A 15,143-nucleotide genomic window follows, 5' to 3' on the forward strand; every position below is an offset into this window, starting at 1 on the left:
GAGAGGATTTGATTCTTTGAAATGCTTCCCTCAGACTGAGAATTCTACAACACAGCTTGATATTGCCTTGCAACACAAAGTGAAAGCATTATCTCTGGATCCCTACGAGTGATGTGGTTTAGTCTCTAAAATCCTGTGGCTCTGCGACTCTTCTCAAATCTTAACTCCATATACTACACATATATATATATATGTGTATATATATATATATATAATTTATTTTTCTGTGTAGTTGCTGAGTTCCTCCTGCAGCACACTGATATTGCCTGCTGTGGCTCTGAGTTATGTTTTTATTCAGTAGTTTACTCCTTCCTTTAACGTTTCATTTTCCCCATGTTTATTCTAGCCATTGCCAAGGTAGGAATCTTTTCTCCATTCCTTTTAACGTGATTACCAATTGTATAGACTCGCTGGTAAAAGGAAAAGTAACACAAATATGTGTTCAAGGTTGTATTAAAAAAAAAAAAAAAAATCAACCTTGTTTGTTTGTCTTTAGAAGGTGAATCTTTATCTTTAGTAGATCAGATCAAATTTACTTTACAGAACTTTACTTCAATGGGTCTTAAAATCATATTAACAACTGAGGTGGAAAGTAAAAATACATTAAGTTTATGCAAATCCAAATTTTCCCAGAGTATTTCTATTCCATGTTTCTTTATACTTCTTGTTCACTGTATCTCAGAGAGAATATTGTGTTTCTTACTGTATACTGTGATGTATACAGTAATAGCAAATTACTCGCAGGGGACGTTTTAAGGCTTGAGGTAAAGATCTGAGCGCTGGTGATGAGCTAGTTAAATGACAAGTTGCTGAAGAAATTTTGCTCATTGATCTGTTGTTTTTGTCATTTATGTTACACCTCAAATTCTCGATAGATTTCTTTCTTCTCTTTGTTTTCCCATGTCTGCTGTGAGTTTCTGGACTACAGAATTAATCACAAAACACTATTAACATGATTGATCATTTTTGAAAGATGATCAGTGTTTTGTTATGGGGATGAGTGTTATCAACGTGATACAGAGAGACCAACGGTGATAGGAGTTAACAGTGAGCTAAAGAAATGAGTGCAGAAACAGTGATGTTATCCACTTCATCAGTGTGTGCGTGCTCCGATCTAATCCGCAGAGTAAAAATGACCTTCCTTTGACCAGCTTCATAATTACCAGATCTCATAGAGTCTAAATCTCCCTACCTCCAGTGGAGTAATTATCAGTGTGACTCACTGAAAAGGCAATTGAGACAGTGGTTTATGGACTCCCATAGCGGAACGTGAGGCAGAGCAGTAATGTGGAGCTTGTTTGTCCCCTCTCACCTCTCTTGTTAAAGAATGACAGCTGTGTTTAGACTAGAGCAGTTCCTAAAAATACAGGGTGGGTCACATTGGACAATTTGATTAACTCCTGACAGGCTCCTGTGCAATTTAGCTCTTAATTTACAGCACTCCTAAATTACACCAAAGACATTCAGTGCAACAGCAGTGAGGGGTGATTTTAGTAGAAGACAATTATGTATCTGAGCTGAGTAGAAGAGGTGACGCACACGTTTCACTTCTTAATATGAGAACTACTTAAAAAGTAACTTTAAGAAAAGCAAACAGTGCATCATTTACTGATCTGACACAAGGTTCTATAGGTTTTATTCATTCCTGTGAACTCCATACAGTCTTTTCAAGGATTGTCATCTTTTTTTCCTTTTTGATGTCCAAGAAATCTTAAATCCCTTCAACATGAACTGATCATCTCGTCCTTCTCCTGAACACACTTTACACTACACAGAGTGAAAGCTATACAGAGTGAAACAAAGTCCATTTGTGTCAATATGATTACTGTCAAGCTGAAGTCGCTCTCCAGGTTGGCCTTGGCCAGGCTCTTTTTCTAAGGACTTTCAAATGATGACGATATACAATGATTCGTATACACTTTCTGTGTAGCCATAATGCCTCAATAGGTGTTTTTTCTTTGAACAGTTAGTATGGCATGGAGCAGTGATGTAGTGTGGATCTTAGGTACATCTGCATCTTAAAAAGTGGTCAAAGCACTCATTTTTATACATGTTACACTTCTCGTACTCTTAACATCAGAGTCCTGCACGTTCCTCAAAATTCACCTTTGCGTTGAGAATCAACGTTGGACAGCTGCACTGACTCCACCTGTACACAAACAGCATGCACACACACAAACGACGTATAAGATAACTCATAGGGAATAGTTGTAAACGGCGGTGTTGTGCATTGAGAGGAAAACAAGGAGTCGAGCTCGAATCAGCCCCAGAGAGAAAAGTGCTGTAATAGGGGGGTTGGCAGGGACTACTGAGATAGCGCTGGTAATGAGAGAGCAGGCTGCCCCCACCCGTCCCACCCCCTCTCTCTCTCCTCAACCGCACAGGAAACAAAAATAGCATTTTGTCTGACGAATGAGCCAGCTTTGACCTAGCCTTTCGACCTCTGACAATCAGTCTCGCTTCGTCCTCCAGTACTTCAGAAGCCGGAGCCGGGACAGTCAAAGATAACAGTTGATTTCTACTGTGGCACTGAAGCAAAATAAAAAAAAAAAAAAAAAAAAAGCTCTGAAAGAGAGATGGCAAACAGTTCCTCAAAGCGTTGAGGTTGGAGGCCTCTCAGATTTCTCAGTGCTGGTGTTTCATACTCCCAAATGATTGTTGTTAAATGTTTAGATGGAGCACAAAATGCCACAGTTCAGCTTGTATCTCATCATTTAGCTGCATGACTTTCCTGCTATGATCTGGCTCATTCCTCATTATAAACATTAACATAGGCGAGTTGTGACAACAGTAAGAGTGGGACCCTTGCTCTCACAGCCCTCAGGCTTGATGACTAAGTGGGAGCGCAGCTTGCATCGCAGTCGGAGGACTGGTGAATATGAAACACAACAAAGAGACAGTGGGAGATATAATGAGCACTATAGGATCCCGGCACCCTTTTGCCCTCTCTCCATCATAAGTGAAGCTCCCGCTCTCATCCTCGGCCCTGTGTCTGCTGGAGGAAGGAGCACAAACAATTAGCTGAGACAAGCCGTTTGGATTATGTGCTCAACCAAAGCAATCAGACAGCTGTGGTTAAAAGAATGAGCTTCAAAATGCCAGTTGCCCAGTTAGAGGGGAAGGGAGGGTCAGTGGTCCTGACAGTCTTAACAAGATGACAGAATTTATAAAGCACTGCTGTTAAAGAATATAGTTACCTGCGGTGTAGCCCTTATAATAAGGCCACATGGGGCTTCTTCCATATTCCCTCTGTATTTGTTTTCTTTTGCCTCATATTCTTTTGTTGTGCCTCTTGTTCCTCAGCGTAATGGTTGGCGCTGGAGGAAATTCTCCAATCGTCTTTGATCTTCGCCTGGTTTCGATAATTTTTTGACAGAAATCTCATTTTACCCCCCTTTTGTTTTCTCCGTCTTTGTTCCCTTTTATTCCATCTTTAAATAGGGCTCAACATTTTGTCGTTGTGAAGTTGCAAAGGAAAAGAGCCGGTCCTGTCAGGGGCTCAGCGCTTGCTAGACAACTTGCCCCAACATTTCAAGAGAGAATTGGACTCTCGCCGTTTGCACAGATGATATATAATTCATGGTGGGGGTGTGAGAGAGGTGTCAATGTGTCAGGAGGTAGAAGAAATGTAAAAGTGTACTGTTTACTGGCCAAGAAACGCCGGCTTTCTTTTGCTGAGCTTCTGCAGAGTGAGGAAAGAGGACGATGATCTGATGTTCATCAAATGTTCATCTGTGCCTGTCCTGGAGTCGTAGTGACCACACTAATCAAAGACTTGTCTGCCCTGATGTTTTATTCATATTTTATGAGACAACCATACTTAAATTATTTAAGTGCATTGATTCTGTATATATACAAGCTTGTCTACGCCTGTGTTAACAATTGCTCGGCTGCGTTATCAATGGATGTTCACAAACACTCCGTGTTTGTTATTCAGTCCTTTGTGTTTTAAGTCACGATAGCAAACTGTGTATGTGATGCACTGTTTAAAATCTTTCTGATAATGCTGCAGATTTTACTTTTAATACAACAATTAATTTAAAAATTCATGTTTTTTATTGTCATATTGCACTATAGTGTAATTTGCACATTTAAATGAACCAAACAGTTATGACGGATTTTAGATACAGAAAACGACTTGTTTCATCTGTATAATTTACTCAGTTACATTTTAAACTTTTAGTCATTTAAATATATAGTTTGATTTGTTCACAAATTTCAGCAATTGTTTTTTCTGCACAACAATGACCATCAATCTAATGAACAGTGCCATAGTAAACTTATTGATTGATTGATTGATTTAGTTTCTGCACGTCCTCCATATATTTCTTGCTCATTGTCAAAGAAATGTAATACTTTTAAATTAGTTTTGTATTATTTTCTTATCAATACTTGTTGTAACTTCGTCCAACTTTAAGGTCAATTTGTTAAATTCCATTACACAAATTTCTCTCTGTAGTACAGTGTGTGAAGTGGAGTCAAATATCACCGCACAGCTCAGGTCTGTCCCCTTCAAGCCCACATTATCTTTTAATCCACAGAAAATCAGGTAGGATCCTGTCATGGTCATCTGATGTAACCTTACTGTTGATTTCTGTACAATGATGTGTAATGTCACAGAGTCAAAGGCAACATCACAAACTCAGATTGACTGCTCTGTGGCTATGGAAGCCATGATGCATGTTTTTTTTTGTTTTTGTTTTATGGTTCATGTTTCTATCAAGTCTTTTGCATTTTGCATGAGGAATAACTGTAGATATAGGACTCATTTTTTTACCATATAGAATATTCTTCTCTGACTGACAAGGCTGACAAGCGTTTTCTCTGTGTGTGTAGAGGTTAAAAAAAAACTTTTATATCCATTATGTCTGTATGGAAACTCAGTTTGCCCTTTCTTCTGTTTAGGCTGTGAAGGTCAGCCTAGATGGTGTTTTTAGTCCAATTCTCCACATATAGCATTACAGATGATACCCTTTGTAGACATTATTTGTTGTCTATGTTGTGTTATGGATTTTCTTATGACATTCAAACTTGGTGTGTGTGTGTGTGCGTGCGTGCGTGCGCACGCATGCGCGTGTGTGTGCGTGCGTGTGTGTGTGTATGTGCACTGATCCACCAAATTCTGTATTCACATGTTTTTGTAAGAACTGTCATAGAAAATGACCATGACGTTGAGGTGCACCTGCAGTGATCACAGAACAATATTTGTATGTTTATGTTTTGGATCATGTTTTAGATGGACCTTCTGGGTCCGTGGGTAGTATTTGCATGCAGGGCGGCAGGCTGTTCTGTCTCAGCCTGAGTGTTAACCATTTTCCTTTTAAACAGCATAAAAATTTATAAGCATTTAAATGTAGAAATGAGGTTCTAATGGCGTGCCATTATTGGATCCAATTAGTTAATGGGTTTATTTCTGAACTCTTGCAGTGAAGATGGATGTCTCTTTCCTATGAGATTTTCAGCCATTAAACCAAAGATTGTGACATTCTCCAAGTTACAATGAAGACTTTTGGCTCCAGAGAGAGCAATTATATCAGTCAGGCTTGATAGTTTTGTCCTCGAACCAGCAAAATTAAATTCACTGAGTCTACCATGCAGGCTTAAAACCCTGGGGGACCCTGTTGTGGCTCCACCCAATTTACATCTGTCTCTCACTATTCATCCTATGCATCCCACACCTCCACGAGTACGTGTGTTTCTATCTGAGGTGTGAGTATATTCTTCAGATAACGATGGCTTCCTGTTTATTTGCTGAAAGACTTGTTGTCATGTTGTCAGTCCAAAGTCATTTGCGTTTGTTGCGCTCTATATTGAGAGTTCAGGTCTCATGCAAAAACAAGACTCAAACAACTCGCTGTCCTTTCATCAACAGCTACCTCATCACTCAACTCCCAGCTCCAGCACCTGCAGCAGCTCCAACAGATGCAGCAGCACCACCAGCAGCAGCAACAGCAGCATCAGCAGCATCAGCAGCAACACCATCACCAACAGACCCACTCCCACACCCAGAACCAGCTGCCAACCCAGCATCACATGACCCCGCCCAACCAGCAGCAGACCTCTGTCCCGTCTCCAGGCTCTGCCTGCTCCTCCACCTCTGGACAGCCACAGCAGTCTCCACCACACCGACCCAACCAGTCACCGGCTCGCAGCCTTCCTTCTCCCGTCACCCCGCCCATGCCTTTGCCCGTAAGTCAACAACCGAAGATACATTTTGTGGAGTCATGCACCAATCCAAATTTCTCTCTCTGATGCAGATTCTGATCCTAAACTCATGGTATTGACCTCAAACTTTATTTTGTACACCTCACTGTATGCAGGTTGGGATCATTGTTTAAGGCAACATGAAATCTTATTTTTCTTTTCTTATACATTGATAAAGTTTTGTTTTTACAATTTAAGTATAAAATGTGGACTGGTGACTTTTGACTGATACCTGACCTGTCCACCAGTATTTATGGTGATCATAGAAGCAACAGATTGCTTTTTGCATATTCACTTGTTAATGGTCTGCCATTGTACACATTTGTAAGGCTCTCAGAAATCTTCTCTTCATGTAAATTTCATGGACACTGAATGAGCTACATTACAGGAAGCATAAGAAGGCCACAGTGTTAGTCTTGATGTTAAACTTACAATACAGTGCACAAATTAGATATATTATTCATATGTGAAAATGTGACGCTCCACTTAAAGAATTCAAGTGTGCATTGAATGGCGTCACTGATGATGGTGTGATTTCGGGCAGGTCAACCTCGAGAAATGATGTGCTTAAGCAGTTTACACAGTGCTTGATTTTCTGTCAGCACTTGATCTTTATCAAGTGGCTGTATTTGAATGCAGGCTGGCAGCTCTTCTGTCTATGTGGAGCTATTAGAATATGCATCTTGTCGCTGAAGCCTTGATGTACTCGAGCACATCAAACCTCACGACCAGGCAAGAAGCATGATTCACATCCTTCTCCTGCAGATTCAGTAGGGATTCTGGGGTTATCTATCCTTGGGCTTTCCAGCTGTAATCAGTCCCTTAATCTTTGCTGCTCTTCCTACTCAACCTGCTTTTTAGTCACTTTGTCTGTCCATCCATCTCTGCCCTTCTGTCCGTCTGGCTGTCACTGTGTGACGATAATAACCTATTTTATATCCCTGTGGTTTCATTTCTGGTGGAGACTGGCCAGGGTCGCCTTTCTGTCCCTGGTCACATTCATCAGCGTCAGACCCTTATTGGGTTGTGGTGCAACCTTCTTTATGGCCAGGATGAGTTGGGCTATTTGTTTCCCCCGTTGCAGCCCTCTCCGGCCCTGTCACGGCCTAGTGAGACTCAGCAGGAAAAACAGCCTCTGTATTTAATGGGCTCCAAAGACTAGCCGCTACATCGCACCATAGACACCGTCCAGTCTGACTGTGGATTCAATAGCCACTGACCAACATACAGATTCACACATTAAGCTTGCAGTAGGCAGCGTTTGATACCCTTAAGTAACAGCTACACTATAGTCAGACTCTCACACTTATAAGTGATTTGCTATTAAACCACAACTTTGTTACATTTCCAAGAACCTGTGAATGTCCTTCTCTGACACACAAAGACAGCAGGAGCAGGGTCATTTTAAGACTGAGACCCTTAGCTTTATATAGATTGTCTTGGTCTAAAAGAAGCAGCACGGCTGATTATGATGACTGAGGACAGACCTCCCTCGAGGGGGGCCGAAGGGGCCACATCAGGTATCATTAAGATATTGCCTCATCAAATAGGATTATGGAACGTGTGTGTGTGTGTGTGTGTGTGTGTGTGTGTGTGTGTGTGTGTGTGTGTGTGTGTGTGTGAATCAGAATGGCTGTAAAAGGTTTAGTTTCTCTGGGTCAGTGCTGGGGTTGTCAAAGAGTGTGTCACCCAGCGAGGGGCTCGCCCAAGGACAGGCCGTGGCCTCAGCACCCACTCAAGGCTGCAATAGGATTTAAACAGCAGCTCCTCCTCCCTCCGGTGCCTGGGTCAGTGATTGGATTTTCAGTCCCAGAATCACTGAGCACCTCATTGGTTAATTCACAGAAGTTTTTAATTCAGGAAGACTCCCTGAGCAGAGAGTTTGTGGCAAACACATGTGAATTGTCACCGTTATCTGCTTTTGTATGTTTTAATTGAAGACACAGAAGGGCATTTCTGGTGTTTCCATGCTTTACCCAGAGGAGCTGGTCTGTGCAGTAAAGTCGAGTCATAATTACCATAATACAATCAGCATTACACAGATAACACCCCTATTTCCTGCTGTCATTATTCAGCCACGCAGAATCACCCAGCCATTCAACTATTTGCCAAAAAACAGCGCAGAGCTGCAGAGAGACAAACACTCATTATGTTCCAATTAATGTCCCATTGTAATTCTCTTCTCATGGGAGGTGTGCGATATTCTTTGTAAACTCATAGTGAGGAAATCCTCAGCATTCATTACATCCCTAGTGTTTTAGTGTTTGGTGTTTTTAATTTATGAGACAAAATTCATTGATTGGCTCATTAATATCCCTATTAGCATACAAATCACACCAAACCAGACTGTGTCCCCTTGAGTCAATGGTCTAAACTCAGATTAGTGCAGCTAATTTGGTTAAATGGAGTAAGAATGTACCTTTCTACCCCGCCCACACCCACTCTGCTCCCCATTATGCAGAGTACAGTGAGATGCAGCCTGTAGCTGCCTGAAATAGCCACCACAGTGATGACAAATAGACGGAGGGAGATTATGAAATTTGCTTAAGTGTGTTAATGGGCTGATTGCGGGAGCCCGCTGGATTTTGCTGGAAGTTGATTGATTAGAGCTGCGGGTTTTCTCCACGCCCGGAGAGCTCAGGGATTTGACGGGGTAAAGGCGCTCGCCAAGTCTGTTACACCGGAATTGATCTTAATTAGATCTGAAAGACCTGCCACAGCAGAATGGTCGCGGCGATTAAAATGAAAAACAGGAGAAATTACTGATCAAATTAATCATAATGTCGGGCTACAGCTGTAGGTCTGGTGTAATTTGCCACTCCAGTGAGTTACATCAGCCCAGGCAGGGAGAGGAGAGGCAGTACATACTGATCCGTGGCAGCGGGAAGCTTAGGCCAGCCTATCAACTCTCTTATTCCAGTTCGTATGCCCACACCCTCCTGACCCCGCTGCGCCATCCAGCGGAGCCCCAACATCCCTCTCTCTCTGTGGCTCCGATCTAATTAGTTGCTTTTTTTTATTGCCTTTTTTTTTCTTCTCTATTATGTCTTCCTCCATCCAGGAGCTGCATCCTCTTCAACACTGCGCTGTCTCTCTGTCGCTCTTGTCAAGGCTGTCTTGTCACCAGCATGTTGTGTGTTCACTAATAGCCTCTGACCTTGGTCCAGTGTCTGGCTGGCTGGTTTTTCGGGCGGCCCGGCAGAGATGGAGGCGTTCTGTCTTCCTCCTCCGTCAGACTCCTGCCGTCTGTCCGTGTGTCTGTCTCTACTCCCCTTCGCAGTCGTCTCCTTGATCGCTGTCAGAGCCCCACACTGGGCCTGTCCACTCTCCATTCGCACACTCATAGGGGTAATTACAGCCTAGGGGCCTGCCTCCTATCCCTGTGCTCCACAATTTACCACCAAAGCGTCCACAGACATCTCTCTTCTTCCCCACTGCACCCCGACATCACAGGACCGCAGGGCCTCAGACCCACAAGTGCTGCAATTACCTGAGCCTCTCCTCTATCCTTTTCTCTCTCTCTCTCTCCCTTCTCTCTTCTCACTCTATCTTGCTCTCTCTCTCCTCATCCTCCCTGTTCCCCTCTCTACCCCTTGGCTCCCTCACTATTCCCTGGCAATCAGCCTTCATTAGAAGCCTCTGGTGAAAACCCATCGTCACCAAGGTCAGCGGCTGCCAACCACAACAGCCTTTCAGAGGCCTGCCTGTCTGCACTCTCCATCTCTTCTCACCTCCTTGCCACCCCCCACCCACCACCCCCCCGTTCACTCCACCATCCTCCTCAAGTCTCGGGCCCATCTCTGCTGCTTTTGTCTCCAGCTGAGGCCCCTTCAGACACTCATGTCACTGTTTTCCACTGCAGTGCACTTTTACTTATGTCAACCGCTGTTAAAATCACCACTGTCCAATTTGCTCCAAATGTCTCTTTTTTATGGGTGGTGGGTGTTTCTCCCATTATATTAACATGTGTATTAAATGAGCCTTGCACATCGATTAATTGATTTTCCAGATCAGCTCCACGTCTATTCAATTTAGCGAAACGGGCCGCCATCATTCTGCAGGGTATTAAATCAAAATTAAAATGACATGCTCAAATATGGACCCAATGGCTCATACTGCGGCTTGTCAATGAAACTGGCAACGCTTACAGCGAGGGAAGAGTCCATTATCTATAGAATGTCTCATAACTCAACAGTGGTGTCTGTTTGGAAAAAGACTGGAGGTTATTCATAAAGATTTAATTTTACAGATCTGTTTCAATAGATTTCTGACAGTAAACTTCCCAATGCATATTCTTTTTTATTTTTTCCTCCCATTTTTAAATTGATAGTTCAGTTTTCAATTTCAAAGCACATTTTCATTGTTCAAGTCAAAGAATTCTTTAATTTAAAAATCAGAAGTAAAGTGGAGGGTTATACAGTAGTATAGTAGTAGTTGTGTATTTTTTAGATCCTACTTTGATCGTTTGTAGGAAAAATATTTAAATGTAATAAATGGATTTAATGTATCTCCACCAGAATTATATTCCTAACAGTGTAGTGATGGCTTTAACAAGCATTCAGAGTGTCACAGTAAAAAAAAAAAAAAATCAAAAGGCACTAAATATATAATTAATTAGGTAAATGAATGAGGACATGGGGTTGTAGGGCTGGACGAGGCTCTAATGACCTCAGTATTTCTAAAAATCTTTGCTATGGCTTCAGGTAAAGCTGCAAATAATCTGAATATGCAGAAGCTCTGAGCACTGTCACATATGACCATTATCCAGGCTAACACCTGTTTCTGAATTACAATTTTTTAATAAAACTTTTAAATGTGTATAAATGGTATGTGGTGCCAGACTGTGTTTAAATGGCTGTGCTGCTGCTGCTGCTGGTTGTGTGGTTCAGAGCATGAACAGGCCCTCAGCTCTCCAGCAGCTCAGCCTAGCCTCTTATTAATGCACAGGAGATCCGGCTCTTAAGAAGGCAGAAAATTGCCTTACATAACAAGCGCTCCACAATTTAGAAATACAAATGTGCACTGTTGACTGAAGCAGAAAATAAGACTGTTGCCCATCAACAGCACCACATTTCATATGAATAATTATAAAGCATGGGAGCTAGATGAGGAAAACAACCTGACCATGACAGCTCTACTACTTTTATTTACTTCAATGAGGGATTAGGCAAGAAGAAAATCTACAGACTTAAGGACCAACGATGAATCCTGAATTTCTAAATAAGGAGAAAGTTAAATTTATCATATTTCAGGAGGATCATTTGGAAAACTGTGTCGGTACTTTGACTTTTAAAATTACACCTACATTGCGCTTTGCACTTACTTCCTGGCTTTTCTGGTTTTATTTGGTTTTCAGACCTCACCAAGTTCATATTGCCTTCGCTTCTTGAGGTCTGCGATTCTTATAAACCTGGCCCCATTACTCTTGTGGTGGGCAGAGGGCTCCCAGCTCAGACACCCAGTAGAAAGGCACAGCTCCCTGATCAGCCCACATGCACACTGGGGGCAACACGCATTAGACACCCACAGGGGAGCCCTCAGATGGAGCACCAAGCTAGGGCTCACCTAACAGTGGATAAGGAATAGGGTTTCTTTAATTATGAGGCAGGGCTGTGACATTGAGTTCCCCCCTTCCTCCTCCAGCAGCCTCCCAGACACTGTCTAAGTGCTCCGCTCCGCTGAGGAGGCCAGTCCCCCCGCGGGGCGCGATTCCACTGCCTGTAATTTCTGATGCCCATTAGTGACCGCAAACAGAGCACCGGGCTCACACGAGGAATACAGCCGCACAGCGCTACCACGCTGTAAAAAGACCCTTTTAATGCAATGTTATTGCATTATGCCCTCCTCATAGACCAAGTCAAAAGTCCCATTTGTGGTCCCTGCAGAATATTATCGGAAATTCTTCTCCACTGTGTGTTTGGTTGTGGTTAGCTGAAGGTAGATTTGTATATATTTTGTGATGTACAGTGGATGCGTGAATAGAAATTTCTCTAAACTCTGTTGCCCTGTTCTTTTATGAGGAGGATTTTTGCATTTTTGTATTTTTCCTGGCGGGTTATTTTATGCCCTTTTTCATTTGAAGTGGTAATGTGCAATTGATGGTTTTGTAAATAGACTCAACTAGAATGCAAGATCAGTGCATTTTCATAAGTCAACTCCTCAAGAGGGGAGCCTCGGAAGTCAAAACCCCAGTAATCAATACAAATATGGCTGTAAATGTCATCAATTCATCTTTTCAGTTATGCTGATTTAGCTTGTGCCAACGACTGTGTATATTTTGGAGAAAAAGAGAGACAGTGAAGCAGAGAGACATAGAGGGAGGGAGAGAGGGAGGGAGGGAGGGAGGGGGGCAGATTTATTGATCAGGGGTGACCACATCTTAGCCACAGAGCCCCTCTCTTGTGATTAATCTTTGGGCTTAGAGTTGGCCAATGACACATGACAGGACTCCCCCTCAAACTCCTCCATTTCTCTTCATTACTGGCCGTATTTTTGGACACCACAGTGGAGAGTAATCATTTACCTTTATTGTGTTTATAAAGCTGCGGCATGGATGACCCTTCCTATATTGAATTGAGGACATCAAAAGATCACTGGACATTGATTAGAAGGATATTAAAGTCATTCAAATGCTATATTTATATGTCAAACAACAGCAGAGTGAACAGAGATGCCATTTCCACCTAAACGAAAACAAATGGATTGTAGTTGGTGCAGTAGAAATAAAACTCTTCAAATCAAGTCATGTGTTTTATATGTATTGAATATTTCAGCGAATTGTCATCAAAAGGCTGGGGAGAGTCCACCAAAATAATAGTCTTCATAATTTCTCCATAGTCTGGTCTCCTGACTCTGACCAGACTCTAATGATTTGATTTTTCTCACAGCAACTTACATCGTAGCCAGGTATCCACTTTAAAGTCACAGCCACAGCCGCAGCAGATTTACTGCAACACCGGTTTAACGCTGCTATGATTTCCTACCCAACACTAGTATGGTACAGAAATAACTGCACCAAATATGTCACATCATGAGCTGAAATGGTCAGCACTTTCCTGTAGATACTTAATCACCAAGTAGTTTCAAATTTAATACATCTGGAAACAGCTAAATATTATAGATCATTCCCCAGGAAGAGAAATAGTGCAAGAGGAATGTAGTATAACTTATATTTTTACTCGCAGTGTCCCCTAACCAGAGGAAATATACTGCTGCTGTGATTGATGACAAAGAACCCACTCTGAACCTCTGCGCTTCACAATTATCAACAAATGGGCTGGAGCAGATTTTATGTAATGATTAAAGCTGCTGTTAATTTCACATGAAGGTAATGAGTGGGGAGATTGACGGCCACTGTCCGACACTCCATCATCCCTTTATAGTTAGTTTAAACATTTTCACGACTCTTTTCCTCCTTCATTTGCATTTTGCCTCATTAGATATGGCCATTTCTGAGGCTGCCCGCAATATCCATTTCCTGGAGTTAATGCATTTTATTTGATCAGCCAAACCTCCCCAGTTAACTAGCTGTCATTCTGGCGTTTCATGTGACATCACTCCATTAGCACCCGCCATGCCGCCTCAGCCACCTCCACATCCACACCCGCTGCCACCACTGTCCCTTCACTGCCTTAAGCAATTACAATGTCCAACTGTCACCGGATGCAGCGTTATTGTATTTTGCCGGGTGTTATCTGCCCCAGTTGTTCTATCCGTCTTTCACTTCCCAATATTTTTCTTCAAGAATGGCTCTTTTTTGGGGGTTTATTTTTCACAATGGCTGGAGCAGAGGCCCAATGGTGAGCAATAGCTGGCGCTCGGAGGGCTCAGAGTGCACGGCCGTAGTGCGAGGCCCTGCCAACCAAGGGAACAGAGGTGTTTTTTGAGGGCCTAATGGCATTTTGATGTTCATAAGCACAGCGGATGTGAGGGAGAAGAGACGGGGAGGTGGGGGAGAGGCCGTTTTGGGGGGAGCAGGAGGAGGAGGAGTGTCAGCAGAGGACTGTCAGCGGAAGACTAGCGGAGTCCTGACAGACAGAGAACGTGTTTTTTCATGTCACAGCTGATTACATTCACTCCGGAGTGGGAAAAGAGCAGGGAGGAGATGTGGGGCCAGGATGAACGCGAGAAACTTCCACGTTCATCAAGAGATAAAGGACATTTTTCCGGGCCAGAAACAATTGTGCTATTGACTGTTAATTTACCCTGTTTGGTCCACTTTGATGCCCTTTTTTCTGACTGATGGCGAGTAACGCACAAAGACTTTGTTACACGTCTCTCATATTTTCAAACATCAGCTTCTAGCGTTCTTCCTTCTACATGTGATCAACCTGAGAGACTTTCTAGACATAAGTTTTACATATAGTTGCTTTCATTTTCAATTAAATACATTACTGACCACTAATTCGCTGAATCATTTTTCTGGTCTTATATTCTCTTTTTATTGTTTCTGACACATAAGATAAATGTTTGATTCTGTTGTTGAATCATAGATGAGTAGAAAATAAGTTTTACACGCCGCTGAAGTCTGAGCGCAGACAAATCTGCCCGCCTCTGGTGTCTGCACCACTTTGTCCATTTATCTTTGCTCTTTTATGTCATGTGCAGCCCCCCCCCCCAAAAAAAAAAAAAGCAATTAAGTTTAAAATGGCCACATGAAAAGAGCAAAACCAAGAATAAACTCCAGTTAGTTTGTGCCAGACAATTTTAGTTTCCAGGGGTCTCTCCACGGTTTGCGGGGACGCTATTTTTCCCTCTATTCCTGAGATTACACGGGTTGCTGCACCAGGTGACCCTTATGGTCAAACAGGCGACGGAGAGCCTGCTGGAGTTTAGATTCCCTCCCCTTCATAGCGTACGGAGAAAAGATTCATTTTTTAACAATTTGCAGGGTTTTTTTTCCTGTCAGAGACATTTATTTTGTGTTTGTTGATCCCTGT

The 15,143-nt window shown here is 42.5% G+C and overlaps 1 protein-coding gene across 1 annotated transcript in view; it reads left to right on the plus strand.

The window, feature by feature from the left end:
- Positions 1-15,143, plus strand: part of pou6f2 (POU class 6 homeobox 2) — a 65,413-nt gene that overhangs the window by 29,771 nt on the left and 20,499 nt on the right. Inside the window, exon 4 of the mRNA XM_022767252.1 lies at positions 5,873-6,189. Within this exon, the coding sequence (XP_022622973.1) occupies positions 5,873-6,189 (317 nt within the window). The remainder of the gene's footprint in view (positions 1-5,872; positions 6,190-15,143) is intronic.

This window comes from Seriola dumerili, unplaced genomic scaffold (assembly GCF_002260705.1).
Source record: "Seriola dumerili isolate Sdu_G_001 unplaced genomic scaffold, Sdu_1.0 BDQW01001124.1, whole genome shotgun sequence".
NCBI classification, from domain to species: domain Eukaryota; kingdom Metazoa; phylum Chordata; class Actinopteri; order Carangiformes; family Carangidae; genus Seriola; species Seriola dumerili.